This window comes from Monodon monoceros, unplaced genomic scaffold (genome assembly GCF_005190385.1).
Source record: "Monodon monoceros isolate NGI ecotype Baffin Bay Population unplaced genomic scaffold, NGI_Narwhal_1 Super_Scaffold_5, whole genome shotgun sequence".
Lineage (NCBI taxonomy): Eukaryota > Metazoa > Chordata > Mammalia > Artiodactyla > Monodontidae > Monodon > Monodon monoceros.
The window spans coordinates 89986983-90014017 of NW_021703782.1; the positions used below are offsets into that span (position 1 = coordinate 89986983).

At 41.8% G+C, this 27035-nt stretch overlaps 1 protein-coding gene across 6 annotated transcripts in view; it reads left to right on the forward strand.

Annotated features, from left to right (window-relative positions):
- Window positions 1-27035, forward strand: part of LOC114884001 (A-kinase anchor protein 2) — a 495611-nt gene that overhangs the window by 196057 nt on the left and 272519 nt on the right. For all 6 annotated transcript variants that reach the window (XM_029202414.1, XM_029202415.1, XM_029202420.1 and 3 more), the window contains exon 3: window positions 25704-25784. In XM_029202414.1, coding sequence (XP_029058247.1) covers window positions 25704-25784 — 81 coding nt within the window. The remainder of the gene's footprint in view (window positions 1-25703; window positions 25785-27035) is intronic.

Sequence of the window (27035 nt, forward strand, 5' to 3'; positions counted from 1 at the left end):
GACAGCCAGGAGGGGTACAGCTGGCATTCACATTCAGGCTGTCCACATCCAGAGCTAGGACCCTGGACCATTGTACGATCCCTATTGTCACCCATCTTTTGCTAGATTCATCTCTTTTATTATTCATTTTAGGATTCAGTCTGATTCTCCCAAATCTCAGATTTTTCATAGGTGAGCAGCACTTCTAGTAGAAACCCTTCCTACTTAATGCCAGGAGGGGTCTCTGCTTAGATTGCTCAGCTGTCTCAATGCTGTGGTGTCTGGGCTGCTTCCACTACTCAGATTGTGGCCTCTTGGAAGCTGGCATTTAATTTCAACGGTTGATAGGTGAGAATAGGAGGGGAATCACGTTGGCAGAGGTGGAGGGATAGAAGGAGAGGGTGAAATAAAAAGGGGGCTGGAATTGGCGTTAAGAGCCCTGGGTTTAAACCCCTCTTTAAAATTTACTTGCTGGATACACGGATGGACCTAGAGATTATCATATTAAGTGAAGTAAGTCAGACAGAGAAAGACAAATATCATCTGATACCACTTACATGTGGAGTCAAAAAAAAATTAAAGAAATGAACTTATTTACAAGACAGAAACAGACTCACAGACAGAAAACAAATCTATGGTTACTATAGGGGAAAGGTGGGGGAAGGGATAAATTAGGAGTTTGGGATTAACAGATACAAACTACTATATATAAAATAGATAACTAACAAAAAGGCCCCACGAGTGGGCAGCCACCCTGGTGAGGGTTCAGCATCATATGAGAAGTCTCTGGCCATTGTGGTTCTTTCTTGCCTGAGTCTCCTCCGTTGGCCGGCACTCACCAAGCTTTGTAAGGGAGGATGCTGGTGTTAGAAGGGAGAAGACTCCATGCCTGACTACCCTTATCACTGAAGCCTTGGCTTTGGGGAAAACACAGTGCAGGCTCAGAGTCAGACAGAGCTGGGTGCAAATACCAGCACCACCTCTTCCTCGCCCTGTGCTCTGGGCACTCACCCATCTGAGCCTTAGCTTCTTCGTGTGCAAAGTAGGGACCATGCAACCTTCTTCTTAGTGTTGTCAGACTTGAGTAAAATAACACCTGACAGTTCCAGGTGCATGTATCACTCAGTGGGATCCCTCTCCCTTCGTCGTCCTTGGCTTCCTCTTCTCCTCTAGGAGTAAGGAGTGTGCCAGTTCAAGACTTGTGAGACAGTTTTTTCCTAATGTTTCCTTTCCCTATTGCTTACTTATAGGTGCCCACTCAGCACCACCACCACCACCTCCAACGCACACACAGCTTGTTGATTAGACTTCAGCCTCCTAGAGCTTGTGTCAATAGCAGAGCTCAGGGATGGTTGGTTCTTGGTACTTGTAGCCAGGGTTCTGCAAACTACAGCCTTTGCCCAAATGGAGCACAGCTACACCCAATTGTTCATGTATCGTCTGTAGCTGCTTTTGTGCTACAAGGGCAGAGCTGAGTGTTACCAAACCAAACTTGGGTTTATTCACCCGATGAACGTTAAAGCCAATCTAGTGATACTGGGTTATGGTGAAGAAAAGTACAGCGTTTATCTTAGGGCCAAGCAAGAACGGGCAGCTCATGCTCAAAAGACCCAGACTCCCCAGTGGCTTTCAGGGAAGGGTTTTTAAAGGCGGGGTGAGGGAGAGGGTCTCAGGGTGTGTGACCAGCTCACGTACGTCTTTCTGACTGGTTGGTGGTGAGGTAACAGGGTGACGTTTCAGGAATCTCAATCATCAACCTTCTGGTTCCAACCCATCCGGGTCTACGTGCTGGTGGTCAGCATGCCGTTAACTTCTTCCACCTGGTGGGGGTTTTAGTATTTGCAAAACAACTCAAGGATGTGGCTCAGGGTATTATCTGTAGCCCTTGAGGAGGAACTAAAGGTCCTTGACTTTGTTTCATGGCTGAACTATTATTATTTTGTCTCCCTTGACTGTTTTCTTTTATTTCTGTATTTTTTTTAAACTCCTCTGATTAAATTTTTCCCCTTGGAACTTGGGGATGGACTAGGAGGCTAAAGCTTTTCTACAAATAAGAGGTGGGGGACATGGTGGCGTCTGTCCTCAGGAAGGCCCTGCAGGGTGTCACAAGCAGTTGGGACAGAGACCATAAAGCCAAAAATATTTAGTCTGTAGCTCTTTACAGAGCAAGTTAGCCAACTCCCACACCAGAGGATAGAGGTTTTAGAATATAGGATAGAACATAGACTCCTTATAAAAGAGAAAGGGAGAGGAAGGAAGATGGGGGAGAGAGAGACAGAGGGAGAATCTATCTCAGAGTTTTCACAAAGCCCTTTATTCCCTAACGAATGCAGTGCCTATGGAACTTTCACCTATGGTACTTTCAGCCCTCTGCTTGAAGGCAGGAATCTTCCAAAGGTCAAATGCAGGGCCCGGAGCCCTAGGACTCCAGGCTGGCATTGGTTAGTAACTCTTTAGGGAGGTAGACATCTCAAAATGAGCCTACACATAAGGCATCCAGCTGGGGATTTGCAGATAGATACCTTCCCCATTAAAATAGATCAAGAAATGACTATTTGGCATCACTTCATATAATCTTGTTTGTTTCTTGGATAGCATTTTCCTTTTCCAAGTTGGTTGGCTTTCACATGTCAAAAAAGCAAATGAGAAGCAGGACTATGTAATGATAGGAGTGCCATTTGCCAAGTTTGTGTTGTCCCATTCTTGCAGTATTTTTTATACTTTTTGTTAAATTACCGTTATTAGCATGGGTTCTTCATTCTTTTCCCTGATCAGGAACTTACCTGAAATAAATGCTGATAAGACCCTGGAAAGTGTGGGAACAGAGGAGAAGGATAGGACAGGCCCCCTTGTTCATTATGTGTAGGGAACCCCCAGGGAGGCTGAGTCATTTCAGAGAGACCCATGGGCCTCCCACACCCTCACTAGAACTGATTCCCTCTCCCTGTCTCGAACTGTCATCAGTCACCAAAGGAAACTGAACAGGGACCCTTTGGAGGCTTTGGAGGTACGTGCGGGATCTATTGCCTGTAATTCAAAGCTGATTAAAGACCTACCCAGGCCATATTTACTGCTCTTTCTCGGCACTCACAGGTGTTATAGGTGGAGGCTGCACAGAACAAACCTGTTCTCAGGGATAATCTTTTTCTTAACTGTTGTCTTTCTGAATTTTGAAATTTAGTATAGCATTTTAAAGCACAAAACTTGTTAGCCAGATTCAGTTTGACCTGCATTTAAGATGTTTTCTGTGGTTCTATATCCAACCTCCCACTTCATCCCTTCTGACCTGGTTAATCATTCATGTCCTAGGGTAGAAAATATTCATCTAAACTAATCCCAAGAGAAGGAGCCTCAGGGGAGGGGAAGGGAAAGGAGATATCAGCTGATGAGGATGATAAATCCTACAGTGATAAAGCAGCTTGACTCTGGAAAGCCAGGTGCTCAGTACAAGATCTCCAGGCCATTATGTCAGAAACCTCATCGACCTGTGGCTGAAACCTAGACTCTGAAGACCAAAGGAAAGAAGGACTTAACTACAAAAATAGAAAAGAGCTGTCTTCTAGCAAAATTTAACCAAATAGCTTATTTCAGACTGATGAAGAAAGAGCTCAAATCTGCTTAAGCCATAGGAGCTGCTTATCAGCCTGGACCATGAGATTGCCACACGCCCAGCAATGATTTTCCACCTAGGCTGATGTTAAAACTACCGGGGAACATTTATAGCCTCCAAAGCCCAGACCAATAAGATCAAAGTCTCTGGAGGTGGGGCCTGGGCTTGGTACTTGTTAATGTTCCTCAGGTGATCTTAATGGTCATCTAGGGTTTTGCACTGTGGGGAGAATTAAGATCAAGGTGTGGTGGCACCCAGCTGGCTCATGCCTGTTAAGAACTGGATGAGACTGGAAGCCAGATGTTAATAATGAGGTCAGGACACCACTGACATGGTTTTTTTTTTTTTTTAACATCTTTATTGGAGTATAATAGCTTTACAAAAGTGTGTTATTTTCTGCTTTATAAAAAGGAAATCAGTTATACATATACATATGTCCCCATATCTCTTCCCTCTTGCATCTCCCTCCCTCTCCCTCCACTCTAGGTGGTCACAAAGCACCCAGGTGATCTCCCTGTGCTACGCGGCTGCTTCCCACTAGCTATCTATTTTACGTTTGGTAGTGTATATATGTCCATGCCACTCTCTCACTTTGTCCCAGCTTACCCTTCCCCCTCCCCGTATCCTCAAGTCCATTCTCTAGTAGGTCTGCATCTTTATTCCCGTCTTGCCCCTAGGTTCTTATGACCAATATTTTTATTTTTTTTTTAGATTCCATGTATATGTGTTAGCATATGGTATTTGTTTTTCTCTTTCTGACTTACTTCACTCTGTATGACAGTCTCTAGGTCCATCCACCTCACTACAAATAACTCAGTTTCGTTCCTTTTTATGGCTGAGTAATATTCCATTGTATATATGTGCCACATCTTCTTTAGCCATTCATCTGTTGAAGGACACTTAGGTTGCTTCCATGTCCTGGATATTGTAAATAGAGCTGCAGTGAACATTGTGGTACATGACTCTTTTTGAATTATGGTTTTCTCAGGGTATATACCCAGTAGTGGGACTGCTGGGTTGTATGGTAATTCTATTTTTAGTTTTTTAAAGAACCTCCATACTGTTCTCCATAGTGGCGGTATCAATTTACATTCCCACCAGCTGTGCAAGAGAGTTCCCTTTTCTCCACACCCTCTCCAGCATTTATTGTTTGTAGATTTTTTGATGATGGCCATTCTGACCAATGTTGAGGTGATACCTCATTGTAGTCTTGATTTGCATTTCTCTAATGATTAGTGATGTTGAACATCCTTTCATGTGTTTGTTGGCAATCTGTATATCTTCTTTGGAGAAATGTCTATTTAGGTCTTCTGCCCATTTTTGGATTGGGTTGTTTGTTTTTTTGATATTGGGCTGCATGAGTTGCTTGTAAATTTTGGAGATTAATCCTTTGTCAGTTGCTTCGTTTGCAAATATTTTCTCCCATTCTGAGGGTTGTCTTTGCTGTGCAAAAGCTTTTAAGTTTCATTAGGTCCCATTTGTTTATTTTTTTTTATTTCCATTTCTCTAGGAGGTGGGTCAAAAAGGATTTGCTGTGATTTATGTCATAGAGTGTTCTGCCTATGTTTTCCTCTAAGAGTTTGATGATGTCTGGCCTTACATTTAGGTCTTTAATCCATTTTGAGTTTATTTTTGTGTATGGTGTTAGGGAGTGTTCTAATTTCATTCTTTTACATGTAGCTGTCCAGTTTTCCCAGCACCACTTATTGAAGAGGCTCTCTTTTCTCCACTGTATATTCTTGCCTCCTTTATCAAAGATAAGATGACCATATGTGCATGGGTTTATCTCTGGGCTTTCTATCCTGTTCCATTGATCTATATTTCTGTTTTTGTGCCAGTACCATACTGTCTTGATTACTGTAGGTTTGTAGTATAGTCTGAAGTCAGGGAGCCTGATTCCTCCAGCTCTGTTTTACTTTCTCAGAATTGCTTTGGCTATTCGGGGCCTTTTGTGTTTCCATACAAATTGTGAAATTTTTGGTTCTAGTTCTGTGAAAAATACCATTGGTAGTTTGATAGGGATTGCATTGAATCTGTAGATTGCTTTGGGTAGTAGAGTCATTTTCACAATGTTGATTCTTCCAGTCCAAGAACATGGTATATCTCTCCATCTGTTTGTATCATCTTTAATTTCTTTCATCAGTGTCTTATAGTTTCTGCATACAGGTCTTTTGTCTCCTTAGGTAGGTTTATTCCTAGATATTGTATTCTTTTTGTTGCAGTGGTAAATGGGAGTGTTTTCTTAATTTCACTTTCATATTTTTCATCATTAGTCTATAGGAATGCAAGAGATTTCTGTGCATTAATATTGTATTCTGCTACTTTACCAAATTCACAGATTAGCTCTAATAGTTTTCTGGTAGCATCTTTAGGATTCTCTATGTATAGTATCATGTCATCTGCAAAACAGTGACAGCTTTACTTCTTCTTTTCCAATTTGGATTCCTTTTATTTCTTTTTCTTCTCTGATTGCTGTGGCTAAAACTTCCGAAACTGTTGAATAATAGTGGTGAGAGTGGGCAACCTTTTCTTGTTCCTGATCTTAGTGGAAATGGTTTCAATTTTTCACCACTGAGGATGATGTTGGCTGTGGGTTTGTCATATATGGCCTTTATTATGTTGAGGAAAGTTCCCTCTATGCCTACTTTCTGGAGGGTTTTTATCATAAATGGGTGTTGAATTTTGTCGAAAGCTCTCTCTGCATCTATTGAGGTGATCATATGGTTTTTCTCCTTCAATTTGTTAATATGCTGTATCACGTTGATTGATTTGCATATATTGAAGAATCCTTGCATTCCTGGGGTAAACCCCACTTGTTCATAATGTATGATCCTTTTAATGCACTGTTGGATTCTGTTTGCTAGTATTTTGTTGAGGATTTTTGCACCTATGTTCATCAGTGATATTGGCCTGTAGTTTTATTTCTTTGTGACATCTTTGTCTGGTTTTGGTATCAGAGTGATGGTGGCCTCGTAGAATGAGTTTGGGAGTGTTCCTTCCTCTGCTGTATTTTGGAAGAGTTTGAGAAGGATAGGTGTTAGTTCTTCTCTAAATGTTTGATAGAATTTGCCTGTGAAGCAAATTTCTGGGCTTTTGTTTGTTGGAAGGTTGTTTTTTTTGTTTTTTTGTGGTACGCGGGCCTCTCACTGTTGTGCCCTCTCCCGTTGTGGAGCACAGGCTCCAGGCGCTCAGGCTCAGCGGCCATGGCTCACGGGCCCAGCCGCTCCGCGGCATGGGGGATCTTCCCGGACTGGGGCACAAACCCATGTCCCCTGCATCGGCAGGTGGACTGTCAACCACTGCTCCACCAGGGAAGCCCCTGTTGGAAAAGTTTTCATCACAATTTCAATTTCAGTGCTTGTGATTGGTCTGTTCATATTTTATATTTCTTCCTGGTTCAGTCTCAGAAGGTTGTGCATTTCTAAGAATTTTTCCATTTCTTCCAGGTTGTCCATTTTATTGGCATATAGTTGCTTGTAGTAATATCTCATGATCCTTTGTATTTCTGCAGTGTCAGTTGTTACTTCTCCTTTTTCATTTCTAGTTCTATTGATTTGGGTCTTCTCCCTTTTTTTCTTGATAAGTCTGGCTAATGGTTTATCAATTTTGTTTATCTTCTCAAGAACCAGCTTTTAGTTTTATTGATCTTTGCTATCATTTCATTCATTTCTTTTTCACTTATTTCTGATCTGATCTTTATGATTTCTTTCCTTCTGCTAACTTTGGGGGTTTTTTGTTCTTCTTTCTCTAATTGCTTTAGGTGTAAGGTTAGGTTGTTTATTTGAGATGTTCCTTGTTTCTTAAGGTAGGATTGTATTGCTATAAACTTCCCTCTTAGAAGTGCTTTTGCTGCATCCCATAGGTTTTGGGTCGTTGTGTTTTCACTGTCATTTGTTTCTAGGTACTTTTTGATTTCCTCTTTGATTTTTTCAGTGATCTCTTGGTTATTAAGTAGTGTGTTGTTTAGCCTCCATGTGTTTGTATTTCTTACAGATTTTTTCCTGTAATTGATATCTAGTCTCATAGCTTTGTGGTAGGAAAAGATACTTGATATGATTTCAATTTTCTTAGATTTACCAAGGCTTGATTTGTGACCCACGATAAGATCTATCCTGGAGAATGTTCCATGAGCACTTGAGAAGAATGTGTATTCTGTTGTTTTTGGATGGAATGTCCTATAAATATCAATGAAGTCCATCTTGTTTAATGTATCATTTAAAGCTTGTGTTTCCTTATTTATTTTCATTTTGTATGATCTGTCCATTGGTGAAAGTGGGGTGTTAAAGTCCCCTACTATGATTGTGTTACTGTCGATTTCCCCTTTTATGGCTGTTAGTATTTGCCCTATGTATTGAGGTGCTCTTATGTTGGGTGCATAAATATTTACCATTGTTATATCTTCTTCTTGGATTGATCCCTTTATCATTATGTAGTGTCCTTCTTTGTCTCTTGTAATAGTCTGTTTTAAAGTCTATTTTGTCTGATATGAGAATTGCTACTCCAGTTTTCTTTTGATTTCCATTTGCATGGAATATCTTTTTCCATCCCCTCACTTTCAGTCTGTATGTGTCCCTAGGTCTGAAGTGGGTCACTTGTAGACAGCATATACACGGGTCTTGTTTTTATATCCATTTTTAGCCAGTCTGTGTCTTTTGGTTGGAGCATTTAATCCATTTACATTTAAGGTAATTATCGATATGTATGTTCCTATTACCATATTCTTAATTGTTTGGGGTTTATTATTGTAAGTCTTTTCCTTCTCTTGTGTTTTCTGCCTAGAGAAGTTCCTTTAGCATTTGTTGTAAAGCTGGATTGGTGGTGCTGAATTCTCTTAGCTTTTGCTTGTCCGTAAAGCTTTTAATTTCTCCATCAAATCTGAATGAGATCCTTGCTAGGTAGAGTAATGGTGGTTGTAGGTTCTTCTCTTTTATCACTTTAAATATGTCCTGCCACTCCCTTCTGGCTTGCAGAGTTTCTGCTGAAAGATCAGCGTTAACCTTATGGGGATTCCCTTGTGTGTTATTTGTTGTTTTTCCCTTGCTGCTTTTAATATTTTTTCTTTGTATTTAATTTTTGATAGCTTGATTAATATGTGTCTTGGTGCGTTTCTCCTTGGATTTATCCTGTATGGGATTCTCTGTGCTTCCTGGACTTGATTAACTATTTCCTTTCCCATATTAGGGAAGTTTTCAAATATAATCTGTTCAAATATTTTCTCAGCCCCTTTCTTTTTCTCTTCTTCTTCTGGGACCCCTATAATTTGAATGTTGGTGCATTTATTGTTGTCCCAGAGATCTCTGAGAGTGTCCTCAATTCTTTTCATTCTTTTTTCTTTATTCTGCTCTGCAGTAGTTATTTCCGCTATTTTATCTTCCAGGTCACTTATCCGTTCTTCTGCCTCATTTATTCTGCTATTGATCCCTTCTAGAGAATTTTTAATTCCATTTATTGTGTTGTTCATCACTGTTTCTTTGCTCTTTAGTTCTTCTAGCTCCTTGTTAAACGTTTCTTGCATTTTCTCCATTCTCTTTCCAAGATTTTGGATCATCTTTACTATCATTATTCTGAATTCTTTTTCAGGTAGACTGCCTATTTCCTCTTCATTTGTTAGGTCTGGTGGTTTTTACCTTGCTCCTTCATCTGCTGTGTGTTTGTCTGTTTTCTCATTTTGCTTAACTTACTGTGTTTGGGGCCTCCTTTTCGCAGGCTGCAAGTTCGTAGTTTCCATTGTTTTTGGTGTCTCTCCCCGGTGGCTAAGGTTGGTTCAGTGGGTTGTGTAGGTTTCCTGGTGGAGGGGTCTAGTGCCTGTGTTCTGGTGGATGAGGCTGGATCTTGTCTTTCTTGTGGGCAGGTCCACGTCTGGTGATGTGTTTTGGGGTGTCTGTGACCTTATTATTATTTTAGGCGTCCTCTCTGCTAATGGGTGGTTTTGTGTTCCTGTCTTGCTATTTGTTTGGCATAGGGTGTCCAGCATTGTAGCTTGCTGGTCCTTGAGCGGAGCTTGGTCTTGGTGTTGAGATGGAGATCTCTGGGAGATTTTCGCCGTTTGATATTACATGGAGCTGGGAGGTCTCTTGTGGACCAGTGTCCTGAACTTGGCTCTCCCACCTCAGTGGCACAGCCCTGAGGCCTGGCTGGAGCACCAGGCGCCTGCCTATCCTCCACACGGCTCAGAATAAAAGGTAGAAAAAGAAAGAAAGAAAGAAGAAAATAAAATAAAGTTATTAATGTAAAAAATAAAAAATAATTATTAAGTAAATAAAATTTTTAAGTAAAAAAAAAAAACCAGACAGAACCCTAGGAGAAATGGTAAAAGCAAAGCTATACAGACAAAGTCACACACAGAAGCATACACATACACACTGAGAAAAAGAGAAAAAGGGAAAAATATATATATATCGTTGCTCCCAAAGTCCACCTCCTCAGTTTAGGATGATTCATTGTCTATTCAGGTATTCCACAGATCCAGGGTACATCAAGTTGATTGTGGAGCTTTAATCCGCTGCTCCTGAGGCTGCTGGGAGAGATTTCCCTTTCTCTTCTTTGTTGGCACAGCTCCCGGGGTTCAGCTTTGGATTTGGCCCCGCCTCTGCGTGTAGGTCGCCTGAGGGCGTCTGTTCTTCGCTCAGACAGGACGGGGTTAAAAGAGCAGCTGCTTTGGGGGCTCTGGCTCACTCAGGCCGGGCGGGGGGAGGGGTATGTATTGAGGCGCGCCATGCTTTCTCCCGGGGAAGTTGTCCCTGGATCATGGGGCCCTGGCAGTGGCGGGCTGCACAGGCTCCCAGGAGGGGAGGTGGGGATAGTGACCTGTGCTTGCACACAGGTTTCTTGGTGGCGGCAGCAGCAGCCTTAGCGTCTCATGCCCGTCTCTGGGTCCGCGCTGATAGCCGAGGCTCGCACCCGTCTCTGGAGCTCCTTTAAGCGGCGCTCTTAATCACCTCTCCTCGTGCACCAGGAAACAAAGAGGGAAGAAAAAGTCTCCTGTCTCTTCTGCAGCTCCAGACTTTTTTCCGGACTCCCTCCCGGCTAGCCGTGGCGCACTAGTCCACTTCAGTCTGTGTTCACGCAGCCAACCCCAGTCCTCTCCCTGGGATCCGACCTCCGAAGCCCGAGCCTCAGCTCCCAGCCCCTGCCCGCCCCGGCAGGTGAGCAGACAAGCCTCTCGGGCTGGTGAGAGCTGGTGGCACTGATCCTCTGTGCGGGAATCCCTCCGCTTTGCGCTCTGCACCCCTGTTGCTGCGCTCTCCTCCGCGGCTCCGAAGCTTCCCCCCTCCGCCACCAGCAGTCTCCGCTCGCAAAGGGGATTTCTAGTGGGTGGAAACCTTTCCAACTTCACGGCTCCCTCCCACTGGTGCAGGTCTCTTCCCTATTCTTTTGTCTCTGTTTTTTCTTTTTTCTTTTGCCCTACCCAGGTACGTGGGGAGTTTCTTGCCTTTTGGGAGGTCTGAGGTCTTCTGCCAGCGTTCAGTATGTGTTCTGTAGGAGTTGTTCCACGTGTAGATGTATTTCTGATATATTTGTGGGGAGGAAGGTGATCTCCATGTCTTACTCTTCTGCCGTCTTGAAGCTCCTCCTGACATGGTATTAATAGCCAGAGATCTTGAATGTTGCCCCAGACTGCAGCTATAACTCCGGAGGATACTGACAAAGGAAAGCAAAGTTCCACTTGATTCTGAGCCAGACTTAGTGAAATCCCAACCTGCCTGCCTGCCTGCCCTCCATGCCTCTCTAATGGAAGATCTCTGGTTAAGGCCAGTGTGGCTGGAGTACGAAGTGAGGAGGAGGAGAAGGGACAAGATGAGGGGCAAGAGAAAGGCAGGCAGTGGACCATGGATGGGCTTGCTTTGATTTTATTCCAAGTGATAAAGGAAGTCATTGGATGGTTTATAAGATGCCATCTTAATTTAACCGATTATTTGCTGTTTGGTTTTTTTTTTTGATGTTGCATATAGCTCTGTACTGAATATTCTTTACAAAAATCTTTGAACATGTTGAAGGTAATTTTCTCTGGATAAACTCTTTCTGATAAAGTCGATCAAAACTTTTGAAATAGCCTTCTGGAAAGACAATTTATAATTCCAATAGAGTCATACTTTTATAATTATGAGTTATAATTCTGACAGAGATTAAGGAGAGGGTCTTTTTTTCCCACACCCTCCCCAACACAGAACACGTGATATTTTAAAATATACTTGTTGGGGGGGGGTAGAATACCTTTCACAGGTGGAAGTGACACCTCAGTGCTTAATTTGCATTTCTTTGGTTATTAATAATGTTGAAAATTTTCCCTATATTTTGTTCTTTTTTTCTATATTGAAGTGTTTATATTTTTCTTTATAAATCATATTGATTTATAAGAACCCTTTATTTATGACAGGTCTTAGCCTTTTGACATATATGTTGCAAATATTTTTTTCCCAGATTGCCACTTTTCTTAGAGTTGTTATGTATGGTTGGTACCATAAAAACCAAAGTTTTAGTGTTTTGTAATGAAATTTATCAGTTTTGTTCTTTGTGGTTTCTTTCTATACCTTATGTTTTGAAGTCCTTTCCCATCCTAAAGTCAGAGAGTCACTCTATTTTCTCATGTTTTCAGTTTTTACATTGCTTGAGTCCATCCAGAAGTTATCTTGGTGGATGGAAAATTTTGTACTTTTAAACCATGGAGAATGGCAACAACAGCAGAAGGAATAGACCCTCTTTCATTATGGACAAATGGGCACAACTTAGCTATGGGATAACTCTTAACATTAATAGTGCAAGGAAAAGAGGTACAAATTTGATTACTTCTAAAAAACTGATGGAGTCATAATAGACTTCTGTTCATAAGGTAAAAAATCATCATTTTTTAAACCTGAAAACACAGAGTAATAGTCTGTGGTGAGGACAGATCACCCGAGTATGTTTTAAGAACAGCTTACAGTTATTAACAAGGTGGTAAATATTTTCTTTCACTTAAAATTCTTCAGGGTCACTAAAGATATAGCTAATAAGGGGGGAAAAACCATCAAAACTCTTATGAGTTTCTTGAATCTTATTTTCAAATCAGATTTATATCATTTAAAACACAGAGAAAATGTTTGGGGGAGGGCAGTTTGGCCCTATTAAAGTTTTAAGTGCTCAAATCCTTTGACCCAGCAGTTCTACTTCTGGAAATGTATCCTATGGATGTTGTCACGAAAGTACATGTACGTAGAGGAAGATTCTTTGTAGCCCTGTTTATAATAGCAAGTAAAACACTGGGAACCGCCTAAATAATCTATCAGCAGCAGACCTGTAAAATAAGTTAAGGGTCATCTGTGAACTACCATGCGGCAGTTACGGAGAGTGAAGGGGGACTCCATATGAAAAATGGCATAGAAAAATCTCAAAGATGCATCACTAGGTAAGAAGAAAGTAAGCTGAAAAGCAGGAAGTCTGTAGTATGATTGCTTTTACGTAAAGAATAAAAGATCCATATGGATAAGAGGTTGGTATATTCATATTTTTTCCAAAGTAGGATACATATAAGACCTAAAGGAAAGAAATTGATGGGGGTGGGGTGAAGGGAGATTCAGCTGTTCATTTTACTTCTTTGTGTATTGTCTGAATTTTCCTACCATACACATCTATTAGTTTGATTTATATTATATTTTTAAATGCTGTGTTTATCTGGGTGATATAGATATAGATATTCTCTCCTGGTGTTGGCATCTAAAGAAACAAACAAAAACGTGATTGGCCAAAGTTCTAAAAGGTGTGTCTGTCTCTGGAATTATGTTAATCTTTTGGAGTTCGGGGTCCTTGGTTGTTAGCAAAATGCTGCACATCCTGTTCTCTTTCTATTTTTGTGCACCCTATTTTGTTTTTCATTTCCAACCATCACGGCCATGTTCAGGTTCGCCCCAGCCCCTCTACTGTCCTGTGGGCTGCTGCTCTGAGACCTGCAAGGAGCCAATGGGAAAGTTGCTTATTGCAAGGTCCAGGCAGTGTGCTGTTCCTGCTTCCTGCCAAGGGACCATTCCTCTAGGCCTTGCAGCATCTTTCCTAGGATTGGACCATCAACTTAGTGGACACCTCTGCTCCTTACTCTTCCTGTCATCTAATTTTAGGGAGATATATTCTGTTATCGAGAAGACTGGATTTAGAGAGTTTTCTCCACTTATGAGCCCAACATGGTAAATTGAGAGCTTTCCCAGCTGCTGCCTCATTGGAAGTAGTCCCTCTGCAATGAAAAGTCCAAATGGGAGAGAAATATTTTGCATTTTCTCTCCTTATCATATCATTTAGTCACCTGGAAATGTCTTCCCTGGAAATTGAAGTAAACGAATATATTGGTTTTCCAGGCATTGATGAAGGTTCCAACCCAGCCTCGACCTATTCCTTTGGGATTGGGAAATGCTCCTGGATTCTGTAAGAGGCCTCTTGTTTTAAGAGTGGAGGGATTTGACACCAGAGTGTTTTGCATTTTCAACAGCTCATTTGTTCTGGGAAGTTTTGGCACTCGAATGTGAAGGTGGCAAGATAATGTTCCATGTGTCCTGTACGGAGTTCACGCAAAGCTAAAGAAATCTTAACAGCCAGAACACATCTCTATCCATGATAAAGTGCTCTGGAGTCAGACTGTCTCAGTTTCAACCCCTACTTGGCTACTTCTTGGCTCATGACCTTGAACAAGTTTACTCACCCTAGACTAGCCTTGACTATTCCTATCCATAAAATCAGGAATATTAAAGGTACCTACCTCAAAGTGTTCTGAGGACTAACTGAAGGGGAATCCTTAGAACAATGCCTGGCCCATAGGAAGTAGTCAGTAAACTTAGTTACTATTATTGTTATTATTGTTATCATCATTTTTTTAATTTATTTTTTATAGATGTATAGTTGATTTACAATATTGTGTTAGTTTCAGGTGTATGGCAAAGTGATCCAGATATATATATATATATATATATGTATATATATATATATATATATATACACATCTTTTTCAGATTCTCTTCCATTGTAGGTTATTACAAAATATTGAGTATAGTTCCCTGTGCTATACAGTAGGTCCTTGTTTTTTATCTATTTTATATATAGTAGTGTGTATATGTAACTCCCAAATTCCCAATTTATTCCTCGCCCCACCTTCCCCCTTTGGTAACCATAAGTTTGTTTTCTATGTGCGTCTGCTTCTGTTTTGTATAGATTCATTTGTATTATTTTTTAGATTCCACATATAATTGAGTCATATAGTATTTGTTTTTCTCTGGCTGACTTCCTTCACCTAGTATGATATTCTCTAGATCCATCCATGTTGCTGCAAAGGGCAATATTTCATTCTTTTTTTTTTTAATATCTTTATTGGAGTATAGTTGCTTTACAAAGTTGTGTTAGTTCCTGCTGTACAACACAGTGAATCAGCTATATGTATACATATATCCCCATATCCCCTCCCTCTTCAGCCTCCCTCCCACCCTCCCTACCCCATCCCTCTAGATCATCAAAAAGCGTCGAGATGATCTCCCTGGGCTATGCAGCAACTCCCCACTAGCTATCTATTTTACATTTGGTAGTGTATATATGTCAATGCTACTCTCTCACTTCGTCCCAGCTTCCCCTTCCCCACTATGTCCTCAAGTTCGTTGTCTACGTCTGCGTCTTTATTCCTGCCCTGCCACTAGTTTCATCAGTACCGTTTTTTTAGATTCCATATATATGTGTTAGCATACGGTATTTGTTTTTCTCTTTCTGACTTACTTCACTCTGTAGACAGTCTCTAGGTCCATCCACCTCAATGCATATAACTCAGTTTCGTTCCTTTTTATGGCTGAGTAATATTCCATTGTATATATATGTGCCACATCTTCTTTATCTATCCGTCTGTCGGTGGACACCTAGGTTGCTTCCATGTCCTGGCTATTGTAAATAGAGCTGCAGTGACCATTGTGGTACATGACTCTTTTTGAATTATGGTTTTCTCAGGGTATATACCCAGTAGTGGGATTGCTGGGTCATATGGTAGTTCTATTTTTAGTTTTTCAAGGAACCTCCATACTGTTCTCCATAGTAGCTGTATCAATTTACATTCCCACCAACAGTGCAAGAGGGTTCCCTTTTCTCCACACCCTCTCTAGCATTTATTGTTTGTAGATTTTTGATGATGGCCATTCTGACTGGTGTGAGGTGATACCTCATTGTGGTTTTGACTTGCATTTCTCTAAAGATTAGTGATGTTGAGCATCTTTTCATGTGTCTGTTGGCCATCTGTATGTCTTATTTGGAGAAATGTTTGTTTAGGTCTTCTGCCCATTTTTTGATTGGGTTGTTTGTTTTTTTGATATTGAGTTGTATGAGCTTTTCATATATTTTGGAGATTAACCCCTTGTCAGCCACATCACCTGCAAACATTTTCTCGCATTTTGTAGGTTGTCTAGCACATGAAGTTGCTCTCCTTAGCACTGCAGAATCCTGGAGATAGGCGGAACCATAGAGCGAAGCTGGTCCAACTTGCTCGTATTACGTGCCGAATCTAAGGCCCAGAAACAATAAGGGACTAGCCTGAGTCACTGAGGGGTTAGTGGCAGAGCATCCATATGAAGGCACGTGTCCTGAGTCCCAGTTCAGTGCTCATGTGGCTTCATGGGGGGAATATCACAACTCGTTGAGGGTGGTGAAAGGGAGACTACCTTCTGCAGGTGAATCTGATTATGTAATTTCTGGCATTTGGGACTTCCTCAGAGCTCTCAACCATTCTCCTTGTACAGACAGTGCTCATTCTTTTCACCATAGTGGGCTTATCAATATGGTACCAAGAAGCAGATCTTATTTTCTGATGAGAGCTCTATCAGACTACTTTCCTTCTTGATCTCCAGAGAAGACCGCTAAAGGGAAGCACTCCCAGCAAACAGTTTGATATTATGACCATTAAAGCAAAAATGTAGCTGTATGTTTAAACAATTATTTAAAGAGTAACAGTGTGGGCAGACCATAAAAATAGCCTTAAGATATAATTCATATGGATTATAAAGTATCTACTAAAGACTTTAAGCTGAAACTCTCCTGTGTTATGCATTTGACTTGGCAGTAACGGACTAGCAATATTAACTGTTAGGTGTAATTAGTAACAGTTTTACATCCAAACTCTATATGGTGTTTCTTAAGATTTTAGGTGTTATATTATCCTTTCAAAAAACAGTCATGAAGTTTGAACTCATCAATGTCTTCTTTTCCTATTTAAAATTCTTTCTGTTGACTCTATAATTTCTGTTAAAAACAATACAAAGCAAGCACTTCCCTCCTTTACCAAAAGCTGGCAAGCTCAAGGCCAAGTAGTCAGGTGAATAAAAGAGAATTTACCTACGTGGAGATGCTGATCTAGACTAAGCAATGAGGGGTGAATATAGCTGTAGAATTCTCTGCTCCACGTGGTGATGTTGAGGGTTGGGCGGGTGCATGGCGGGGTAGAACAGTGTGACTACAGGAAGTCTAATTACTTGTCCTTTTGACCAAAGCCTTTTAAACTGACTCTAGATTCCGTTACTTAGTTTTGTAAGATCAGAAAACTACATACAAACTTAAAACTTTTTAGTATACTCAACTACAAACCCAAGTGCCCGTTTATTTATGGTGGATGACATTGCAGGGAGCTTAACAAGTGTTATCTCTCCATTTAGGTAACTACTTTCAAAGCCTGAATATAATCAAAATCATAATGGGTGACCTTGAAGTCAGAGCCAGGAGAGAGGGTCTTAATATCTAATGGCATTGAGATCAGATAACTGATCTCTAATGGGGATGTGTCTTGCTGAGCAAATTCAGCATTCAAGTTAGCTGGACAGGCAGTTGGACGAAGCTGAGTGGGCACCTCTTTATTGTTTTATACCTGGTCACTCAGGTTCTCAGTTTTCAGACTGACCGTCTTCCTTTTGTTTCCTTAGACATATAAATGGCATTGGTTCTACAGCAGCATTAAACTGGAGAGAAGACGGAGTCTGCCTAAAGCTGCACCAGGGTGGACATGGGCTTCCTAACTACTTCTAATACCTGTCTTCCCATCATACTTATTAGCCGCCTTCGAACAGTGTCCTCCATTCTATATGGTGGCTCCTAACTACACTAAGAGTTTACAGTTTCATAATGTTGCAATACTTCCAGAAAATACTTGCCAGGAAAATACATAATTCACAGAAAGATGATGAAAGTGGCTTGCTAGGCCTCCCAGATCGTGGAAGGATCTGGAAATCTTCCTAATGGATTGAGGTCACTTCATTCCAGATGTCTCTTGAGGCACATTCCCCCTGAATAGTTTGCTACTGTCAGCTCGTTATGCTTTCCCTGGAATTTCTATTTCCCCCAGCCTTTCTGCCCAGAGTGAGCTTTCCATGATTCTTTCCCAGAATGAGATTTTCAACTCTTGTCTTCTGTGCAAAGCCATAAAGGTTTATTCCATATGGGCTGACATCTTCAACAGAAAGATACTTCTGGTTTTGTGGACTGACGGCTAATGTGTTTTCAGTGAGGTATTTTACTGCCATTGAAATCACGAGTGCAAATTCATGATGCACTTGAATGAGGGATCTGGACAGACAGGAACATGATGGGAGGAGAACAAGTATCTCATTCAAAGATTCTTACTGAGTGTCTGTTACGTGTCTCTACCATGCAACAGTCTAGACTTTGGAGATGCATGAGCCAATATCCTTGTCCTCAAGATGCCCATAGTTTGGTAGAGGGAGAAGATGTGTAAACAGTTAAGTGCATAAAGTCCTAAAGTACTCGAGGTACTAATATAGAAAGATCCACAGCCCACGAAGGGAAGAAAGAAGGAAGGGGTGATGAATTCTCTTTGGAGGGAGCAGAAAAGTTCTCTGTACTTGTCAGAACTCTTTGAGCTGCAAGTGAGAGATACACCACTCAAACTAGCTTAAGCAGAAGGGAGGTTATGAGTGTATATAATCTAGGAAGCCCACGGATGGTTCTGGCTTCATGCATAACTAGATCTGGGACTCAAACAATCTCACTTGGATCCTCCTTTCTCTGTCTTCCAGCTCTGCTTCTCTCTGTGGGTTAACCTTTCTCCAGCATAGATGTGTTTCTTCCATGTGGCTTGGGAAAATTGCCACTCAGATAGACATCATCCCAGCTTAACCTTAGTGAAAAGGGAGCTTTTCTCTCCCAGTATTCATGTGTCTATTCCTAGAAATGTCTCTTCTTGGTTCTGCTTTGGTCCTTAAGCTGCTCCTTGGACCAGTCCCTACTGCAAAGAGATAAGGTAGTTTGATTGTCCTAACCTGTATCACACACAAGTCCTGGTGGCAGGAATGAGCTGGGCTGTATATGACTAATCATAACTGGCATTTCCACCACCATTTATAGTGAGGGTATGTGGGTTCTCTGATGGAAGAAAGACTGGGCAGGTGGTTGCTCAAGCTGTATGGATATTTAAGCTGTGTTGTCAAAGAGAAAAAGGTTTTCATTAGATGAAGGAGTGAGGGAAATCCATTATTGTTAGAGGAAGCAGTAAGAGCAAAACCAGGAAGGCATGAACCCACCTGGCAGATCAGGACACTTCAGATCGTATGTTGAGGTTGGAGTATATGATTAGGGGGGTCATGGCTTGAGATGAAACTGTGAGGTACGGAGGGCCCTCTTGGCCATGGGAAGGAACTTAACTATTTGCACTGTAGGCAATGAGAGACATTTCTGGGATTTTAGGCCAGGGATGGAAGCAGTCAGATTTCCATTTTAGAATATCACTGAAGCAGAGGGTGACTTACTCAGAGCCAAGCCTCAGAGGCAGGAAGGATAGTGAGGAAACCACTGCAGTAATCCAGGTGGAAAGAGAGTATGAACAGTTCAGCGCTATAGCATGCGAAAGATACTGATGTAGAGTAGTCTGCGGCGGGGGGGCGGGGGGGTGGGAAGATAAAGGAGGGAATGTTAAGGTTGTAATAAAGGTTCTAGTGGGGAAGTAGAAGGCGTGGAAAATGACGAGCAGTATCATCAGGATTTGGTCTTTTAAGACAGTGGAGTGTCTAGAATAAATCAGATTTCCAACTTGGGTCATGTCATTTTCTGAGATAAGGAATACAGAAGGAACAGGTGTGAGAGTAGGGGAGGAGGGATGGCCGAGAGGATGACTCAAGGGTTAGGTTTGAGGCACTGGACATGAACATTTGGCAGTTGGATAGGGGAACCTGGAGCTCAAAGGAGAGATCTAGGCTGAAAATATAGATCTGCTAGTTATCTATACTGATATTGTATAGGTTGTATAGTTGATGAGAGTAAAGAAAATCATGTAGGCTGAATGTCTACATTTAGACATTTGAGAAGGAGTGAGAAGAGAACCCAAGAGCTAGTGGTTTTGCCTTGATTAAGGGAAGGAGAAGTCTGGGAAGCAGCAAGCTCGCCAGGTAAAGAGCATGGCCTGGACCAAGCAAGCAAGCGTCAGGAAGCCAATGGTGGCCCCCCTTGAACTTGCTGTATGTACTATGGCTCATATCTAACTCTGTACGCAGGCTGATTGCACATCTTACCTCTTGTCCAGTCAGGAGTGATTTCAAGACCTAACTCCATCACTGTGGAAGGGGACATAAAGGATCCCACAATAGCCATAGCCTTAGCCTTGTGACAGGGCTAAGCCCAGAGTCTTCATCAGATAGAACACAGATGAGAACATGCTGATACTGATGCCTGGTTGCATATGTTTTTGTTTTTGTTTTTGCGGTATGCAGGCCTCTCACCGCTGTGGCCTCTCCCGTTGCGGAGCACAGGCTCCGGACGCACAGGCTCAGCGGCCGCGGCCCACCGGCCCAGCCGCTCCGCGGCATGCGGGATCCTCCCGGACCGGGGCACGAACCCGCGTCCCCTGCATCAGCAGGCGGACTCTCAACCACTGTGCCACCAGGGAAGCCCCTGGTTGCATATGTTAACAACTCTTTGATTTCTACCTTCAACCCAATATGGAGTTTCCTCAGGGAAGATGTGAATACAGAATAAGTGGGAAAGCACCACTTTCTCCCGTTGCCCGTTCCTGCACCAGCGCTGTGTGGCTCAGAGCCAAGATACCATATTGCCCCACCCTCTAGATCTTATTAGACCTGAGCCTCATCAACTCTATTTGTATTTGTCCTTTTCTTCCCAGTCTGAGTGGAACAGCTCTGAGCTAGGATGGGCTTGTTAGTTCATCCATCCCCACCATACCCCAGGGTGAATGTTGCATCCTCCTAAGACATTTTTAAAATGTATTTTTTACTGAGGTATAGTTGATTTACAATGTAATGTTAATTTCTGGTGTACAGCAAAGTGATTCAGATATATATATCCATTCTTTTTCATATTCTTTTCCATGATGGTTTATCACAGGATATTGAGTATATTTCCCTGTGCTATACAGTAGGACCTTGTTGTCTATCCATTCTATGTAGAATAGTTTGCATCTGCTAACCCCAAACTCCCCCACCCCCCATCGTGGCAATCCATCCCTCCCCCATTACCCCTCCCCCTGGCAACCACAAGTCTTTGCTCTATGTGTGTGCGTCTGTTTCTGCTTGGTAAATAAGTGCATTTGTGTCATATTTTAGATTCCACACATAAGTGATATCATATCGTATTTGTTTTTCTCTTTCTGACCACTTAGTACAATAATCTCTAGGTCCATCCATGTTTCTGCAAATGGCATTATTTCCTTCTTTTTTATGGCTGAGTAGTATTCCATTGTGTGTATGTATATATATATATATATTCCATTGTATATATACAGACACAGCACATCTTCTTTATCCATTCATCTGTCAGTAGACATTTAGATTGTTTCCATGTCTTGGCTATTGTAAGTAGTGGTGCTGTGAACACTGGGGTGCATGTATCTTTTCAAATTATAGTTTTGTCTGGATACATGCCCAGGAGTGGGATTGCTGGATCATATGGTGACTCTATTTTTAGTTTTTTGAGAAACCTCCAGACTGTTTTCCATAGTGGCTGCACCAATTTACATTCCCACGAACAGTGTAGGACTTCTTTCTAAGACATGTAATGATCTTTTCATCCAGAGGTCAGCAAACTATGAAGATGGGCTAAATCTGGCCCCCACCTGTGTTTGTCAATGAAGGCTCATTAGAACACAGACACGCTCATTTATTTATAGATTGTCTACAGCTGTTTTTGTACTGCAATGGCAGCACTGAGTAGTTGCAACAGAGACTGTATGTCCCACAAAACCTAGAATGTTTACTATCTGGCCATTTACAGGAAATGTATCCCAATTCCTATTACTCCATCCTATATACCAGTGCCAGATAATGTTCCTAAAATGCCATTTCACCGTATTACTCTCTTGCTTAGCACCCTACAATGAGGTTACATTGTCCGTGTAATAAAATCCAAGCTTCTTAGCCTGGCATCCAAGGCCCTCAGAGGTCTAGTCCTAGCCAGTCTTTTGAATCATCGATCTCTATTCCTAAAGGCAAGCCCTGCACCTGAGTTTTATTTCTCTCCTCGTTGTCCCTGGAATATGCCGTGTATTTCTGCCCTTACTCACACATTCCTTGGAATGTGCTGCCCATTAATCTGTATTGACCTAATTCCTACCTTAGTTAGTTCCTTAAAGAACTAACTTAAAACCTGCATCTTTCATGATCATATTTGTTCACAGTGACCACCAATGAGTCTACTCATATAAAGATTCCCCGCTTGTACCATCTGGTGATACTTCTTCTGTTCAAAGCATGGTTCACCAATATGATGGAGGGCATTGTGCAGAGTGAGAACTTTATATGAACAAAGGCTCAGAGGTGGGAAAGCCTAGGAAGGATTTGCAAATGACCAGATCTGTAATTAGAACATTGTCTTTGTACATTCAGTCTTCTCTAATGAAATACCATAGACTGGGTGGCTTATAAACAACCGAAATTTTTTTCTCACAGTTCTAAGAAGTCTTAGAAGTCTAAGATCAAGGCACCCACCGATTTGGTGTCTAGTGGGGGCCTGCATCTGGTTCACAGGCAGCTGTCTTGCTGTTGTGTCCTCACACTGTGGAAGGGGTGAAAGAGCTCTCTGGGGTCTCTTTATGAGAGCACTGATCTCATTCATGAGCTCCACCCTCATGACCTAATCACCTCCCAAAAGTCCCACCTCCTAATACCATTATCACCTTGGGGATTAAGTTTCAAAATACGAATTTTGGGGAGAACACAAACATTCAGTCTGTAGCACACACAGCACTCAATTAACATGGATGGAATTATTGAGTCATCAGCATCTTGTACCCGTGACATACTATGTTTTTCTTTGATTCTTTTTTTAAAAATTAATTAATTGCTGCATTGGGTCTTCGTTGCTGCGTGCGAGCTTTCTCTAGTTGCAGCAAGCGGGGGCTACTCTTCATTGCGGTGTGCGGGCTTCTCACTGCGGTGGCTTCTCTTGTTGCAGAGCATGGGCTCTAGGTGTGCAGGCTTCAGTAGTTGTGGCACGCAGGACCAGTAGCTGTGGCTCGTGGGCTCTAGGGTGCAGGCTCAGTAGTTGTGGCGCACGGGCTTAGTTGCTTCCCGGCATGTGGGATCTTCCTGGACCAGGGCTCGAACCCATGTCCCCTGCATTGGCAGGCAGATTCTTAACCACTGTGCCACCAGGGAAGTCCCCGACATACTATGTCTTGATTCTGGATTTAAATATAGGACAACTCCGTACCTTGATAGACTGTGGGAATGAAAGATAAAGTCCAGTAAACCTACTGTTGAGAAATTCTAGAATAAAGAGATAGTGGCTGGTTCTGGAGGTCCTTGCTTTGTCCTTGGTACCTTTTAAAATTTTTATTTATTTTTTTATTGAAGTATAGTTGATTTACAATGTTGTTACAATCTCTGCTGTACAGCAGAGTGGCTCAATTATATGCATATAGACATTCATTTTTTTAAATATTCTTTTCCATCATGGTTTATCACAGGATATTGAATATAGTTCTCTGTGCCATACAGTAGGACCTTGTTGTTTATCCATTCTATATATAATAGTTTGCATCTGCTAATCCCAAACTCCCAATACTTCCCTCCCCCACCTCCCTCCCCCTTGGCAACCACAAGTCTGTTCTCTATGTCTGTGAGTCTGTTTCTGTTTTGCAGATAAGTTCACTTGTGCCATATTTTAGATTCTACATATATGTGATATCATATGGTGTTTGTCTTTCTCTGTCTGACTTACTTCACTTAGTATGATAATCTCTAGGTCTACCCATGTTGCTGCAAATGGCATCATTTCATTCTTTTTTACAGCTGAGTAGTATTCCATCGTATATATGTACCATATCTTCTTTATCCATTCATCTGTTGATGGACATTTAGGTTGTTTCCACGTTTTGGCTATTGTGAATAGCGCGGCTATGAACTTAGGGGTGTGTGTATCTTATTGAATTATAGTTTTGTCTGGGTACATGCCCAGGAGTAGGATTCATATGATAATTCTATTTTTAGTTTTCTGAGGAACCTCCAGACTGTTTTCCATAGTGGGTGCACTTACTTACATTCCTTTGAGTTGCTGGATAGGTGGGCTCTCCTCAGTGGTCCTCACTTTTCCCATCTGCTGCCATATATTGTGTGTTCTTGGACATCCTCTGGGATTAGCAGCATCAGTGATGCACCATGGATTGGAGTTCTTTGGTAACTAGTAAGTTCCTAAAATGTCCTCAGGCCTCACTTTGCCAGAGAGGTTATGTCCCTGACTTGGATATTATGTCCCAGTGGCTTGAGATTATAAGCTACTATTTCTTAAAAGTCTGTGCATTACACAGAAAAACTTGGTTATAACATAAATTATTACTATGTTGATTTGAATAGCAGTGGTACAAGCACATCCCCAGAAACATAGCAACTACATAAAATAAAAGTTTCCCTTAACACAGAGCAGAACAACCAGGCTTTTACATTATTGTCTTCTCCAGGATTTGGCTGTTGTAGGTGTAAAATGCCATTATGTCTTGTCCAACAAGTTTCCCCTGCATATGTGAGTAAGGGAAATAATCCATTGCAGTAAATGTCTCAAAAAACCACCCCCTTATGCACTTTGGAAACAAAACACTGAACAAGTAAGCTATCATAAGGACAATCCTTTCTATTCTTCAATTAATCACTTTTATGTGATGTTTATTGTCTATATTGGAGATGTATAGAGAAGAAAAATAATAAGCATACTCTCCAATGGAACAGTTATGCTCTGAATACAAGGGAAATACATCCCTTTAAAACCAGTTTCTAGGCATTGCCTAGAAGTAAACATGTGACAGTAAGTGTAATGGCAAATAATATTTATTGAGCATTTACTGTGTGCCAGGTCATTGTTCTAGGTCCTTTACATATATCATCTCATTTAATCCGTGCCCCAGCCATATGGTTTAGGTACAATTCTTACCTCCTCTTTATGCGAGAGAAGACTTAGACCCAGGGAGGTAAAAGGATTCGTCAGAGGTCACACAAGTAGCAAATAGAAAAGCTGGTAGGTGGACCCAGGCAGACCAAGTCTAGACTTCACATTTACCATAACCTCAGCAAGCCCTCCCAACATGAAGTGCTCCCTCCAAGATGAACTTAAACAAAGATCACCCATCTAATTTGCATTGTTTGGTAGGTCCAACTGGATGATTTGTCCTATAAAATTTGAAATTGCATTGCATTATTTATGTGTAGTATTTTGATAACAGGAATCTAACCCCAGAATTTCCCACTGTTTATTCTATCATCTTTGCAGTTGAAAACAACCTCTGTCTTCACAATTGAGACATTTTTATTCTTTGTCTCTGAATTAACACTGCACAGAACATGACTCTGTGTGTGTGTGCGTGCATGTGTGCATGCGTGTATGTGTGTGTGTGTGTGTGTGTGTGTAGAAGCTGCCTTTTCTTCTGGATTGAATTGTTGCAGCTTGGCTGAGTGAAGAGAATTTCTCCCACTCACCGAGCCCACAGCAGACATGTGAAGAGAAGGCTGCTGCTCACAACACACCCGGACACGAAGGGGCAGGTGACAACAGTGTGTGTGCCCAGCATCTCTGGAAGGGTCTCTACAGATGTGTACAGCTGCTGCTGCTTCCTACCTTCAGATTCCTGGAGCCAACACCCACCCACTCTTACAGCCTCTCTCTCTCTCTTTTTATTTTCAAGGAAAAAAGAAAGAGGCAGACGGAAATAGAAGGCAAGCGCCAAGAGCTGGACGAGCAGATACTTCTGCTGCAGCATTCCAAGGTAAGCGGCTGATCCCACAAACCTGTTCCATTATTAGACATGCAGATCACACGCCAGAAAGCTGGGCAGAGCCTGCCCTGGTGTGAAGGTGCCGCCGTGGGCTGCACCAGCCCTTTTTCATTGTCAGGAAACCATCTCTGGGCTTGTGAATTTCTCAAATTCAGGGCATTGTTACAGCATTCCAATTTCTGCAAGCATGATGAGCTGATAGGTGCCTGTGGATGGGTTGGGGGTGTGTGTGCCTGTGAACTGCGGTGGTTATATATAGAAATTGGAGAATTTCCACATGGTGGGTGAGGCAGTGTTCCAGGGCTGTGTCTCCAAAACATAGATGGTGTGTGTGTGTGTGTGTGTGTGTGTGTGTGTGTGTGTATACAGAGGTTCCCAAAGATACATTTAACATGCTGTTTACTAAATTAAAAATATTAATCTTTTCTTTCTTGATCTGGAGAAAAGGGAGATAAGAGCAGTGTGTGGTCTGATAAATGAGCAGTGCTGGGCACTTCAGGTTATTCACGTGTTTTCTTTCTACTTCAACAATTTTGAAAGTGTCCTGTTAGAACACTGTCAAAGACAGTATTGAAATGATTTGACTTGATTGGTTTCCATTGCACCGAGAGAGAGAGAGAGAGAGAGAGAGAGAGATGCTTATTTATTTATTTTTCTTTAAAACATAATGCACTTAAGCATCATAATTGATGACAACCCAGGAGAAAGCTCTGTCACTGTCACAAGGACTCCACTGGTTGCAGAATGTTGCTTTCTGCAGGCTCAGAGAATAGTGTGACCAGTGGCCAGCTGGGAGTCGCTGCTTGCTTTCCACCGCTCCTGGGCTTTTTTAGAAAAACCCTCTCGTGCTCACACCAAGTTGCCGTGACATTACATGTACAGAAATTGCATCGCTCAGAGGGCTAGTTGGGAAGGTGGGGCTGACTCTCCAGGTGATGCTAGGTGTGGATTATTTTTTAACAAGATGAACCTTCATGGTTGCGTTTCCCATTCTTTTCTAGAAGACGGGGTTGTGCTGAATGAATCCTCAGAATAAAATTATCAGCAGGCGAGTTCCTGATTTTAAATAGCAGCATGAGGGGATGTAGGGACGTGTGTATGCATATGGCTGATTCGCTTTGTTGTGCAACAGAAATTAACACAGTACTGTGAAGCAATTATACTCTAATAAAGATCTATTAAAATAAAAAAAATAAATAGCAGCATGACCTAAATCTGCTTCACATATTTATCAGTTCACCA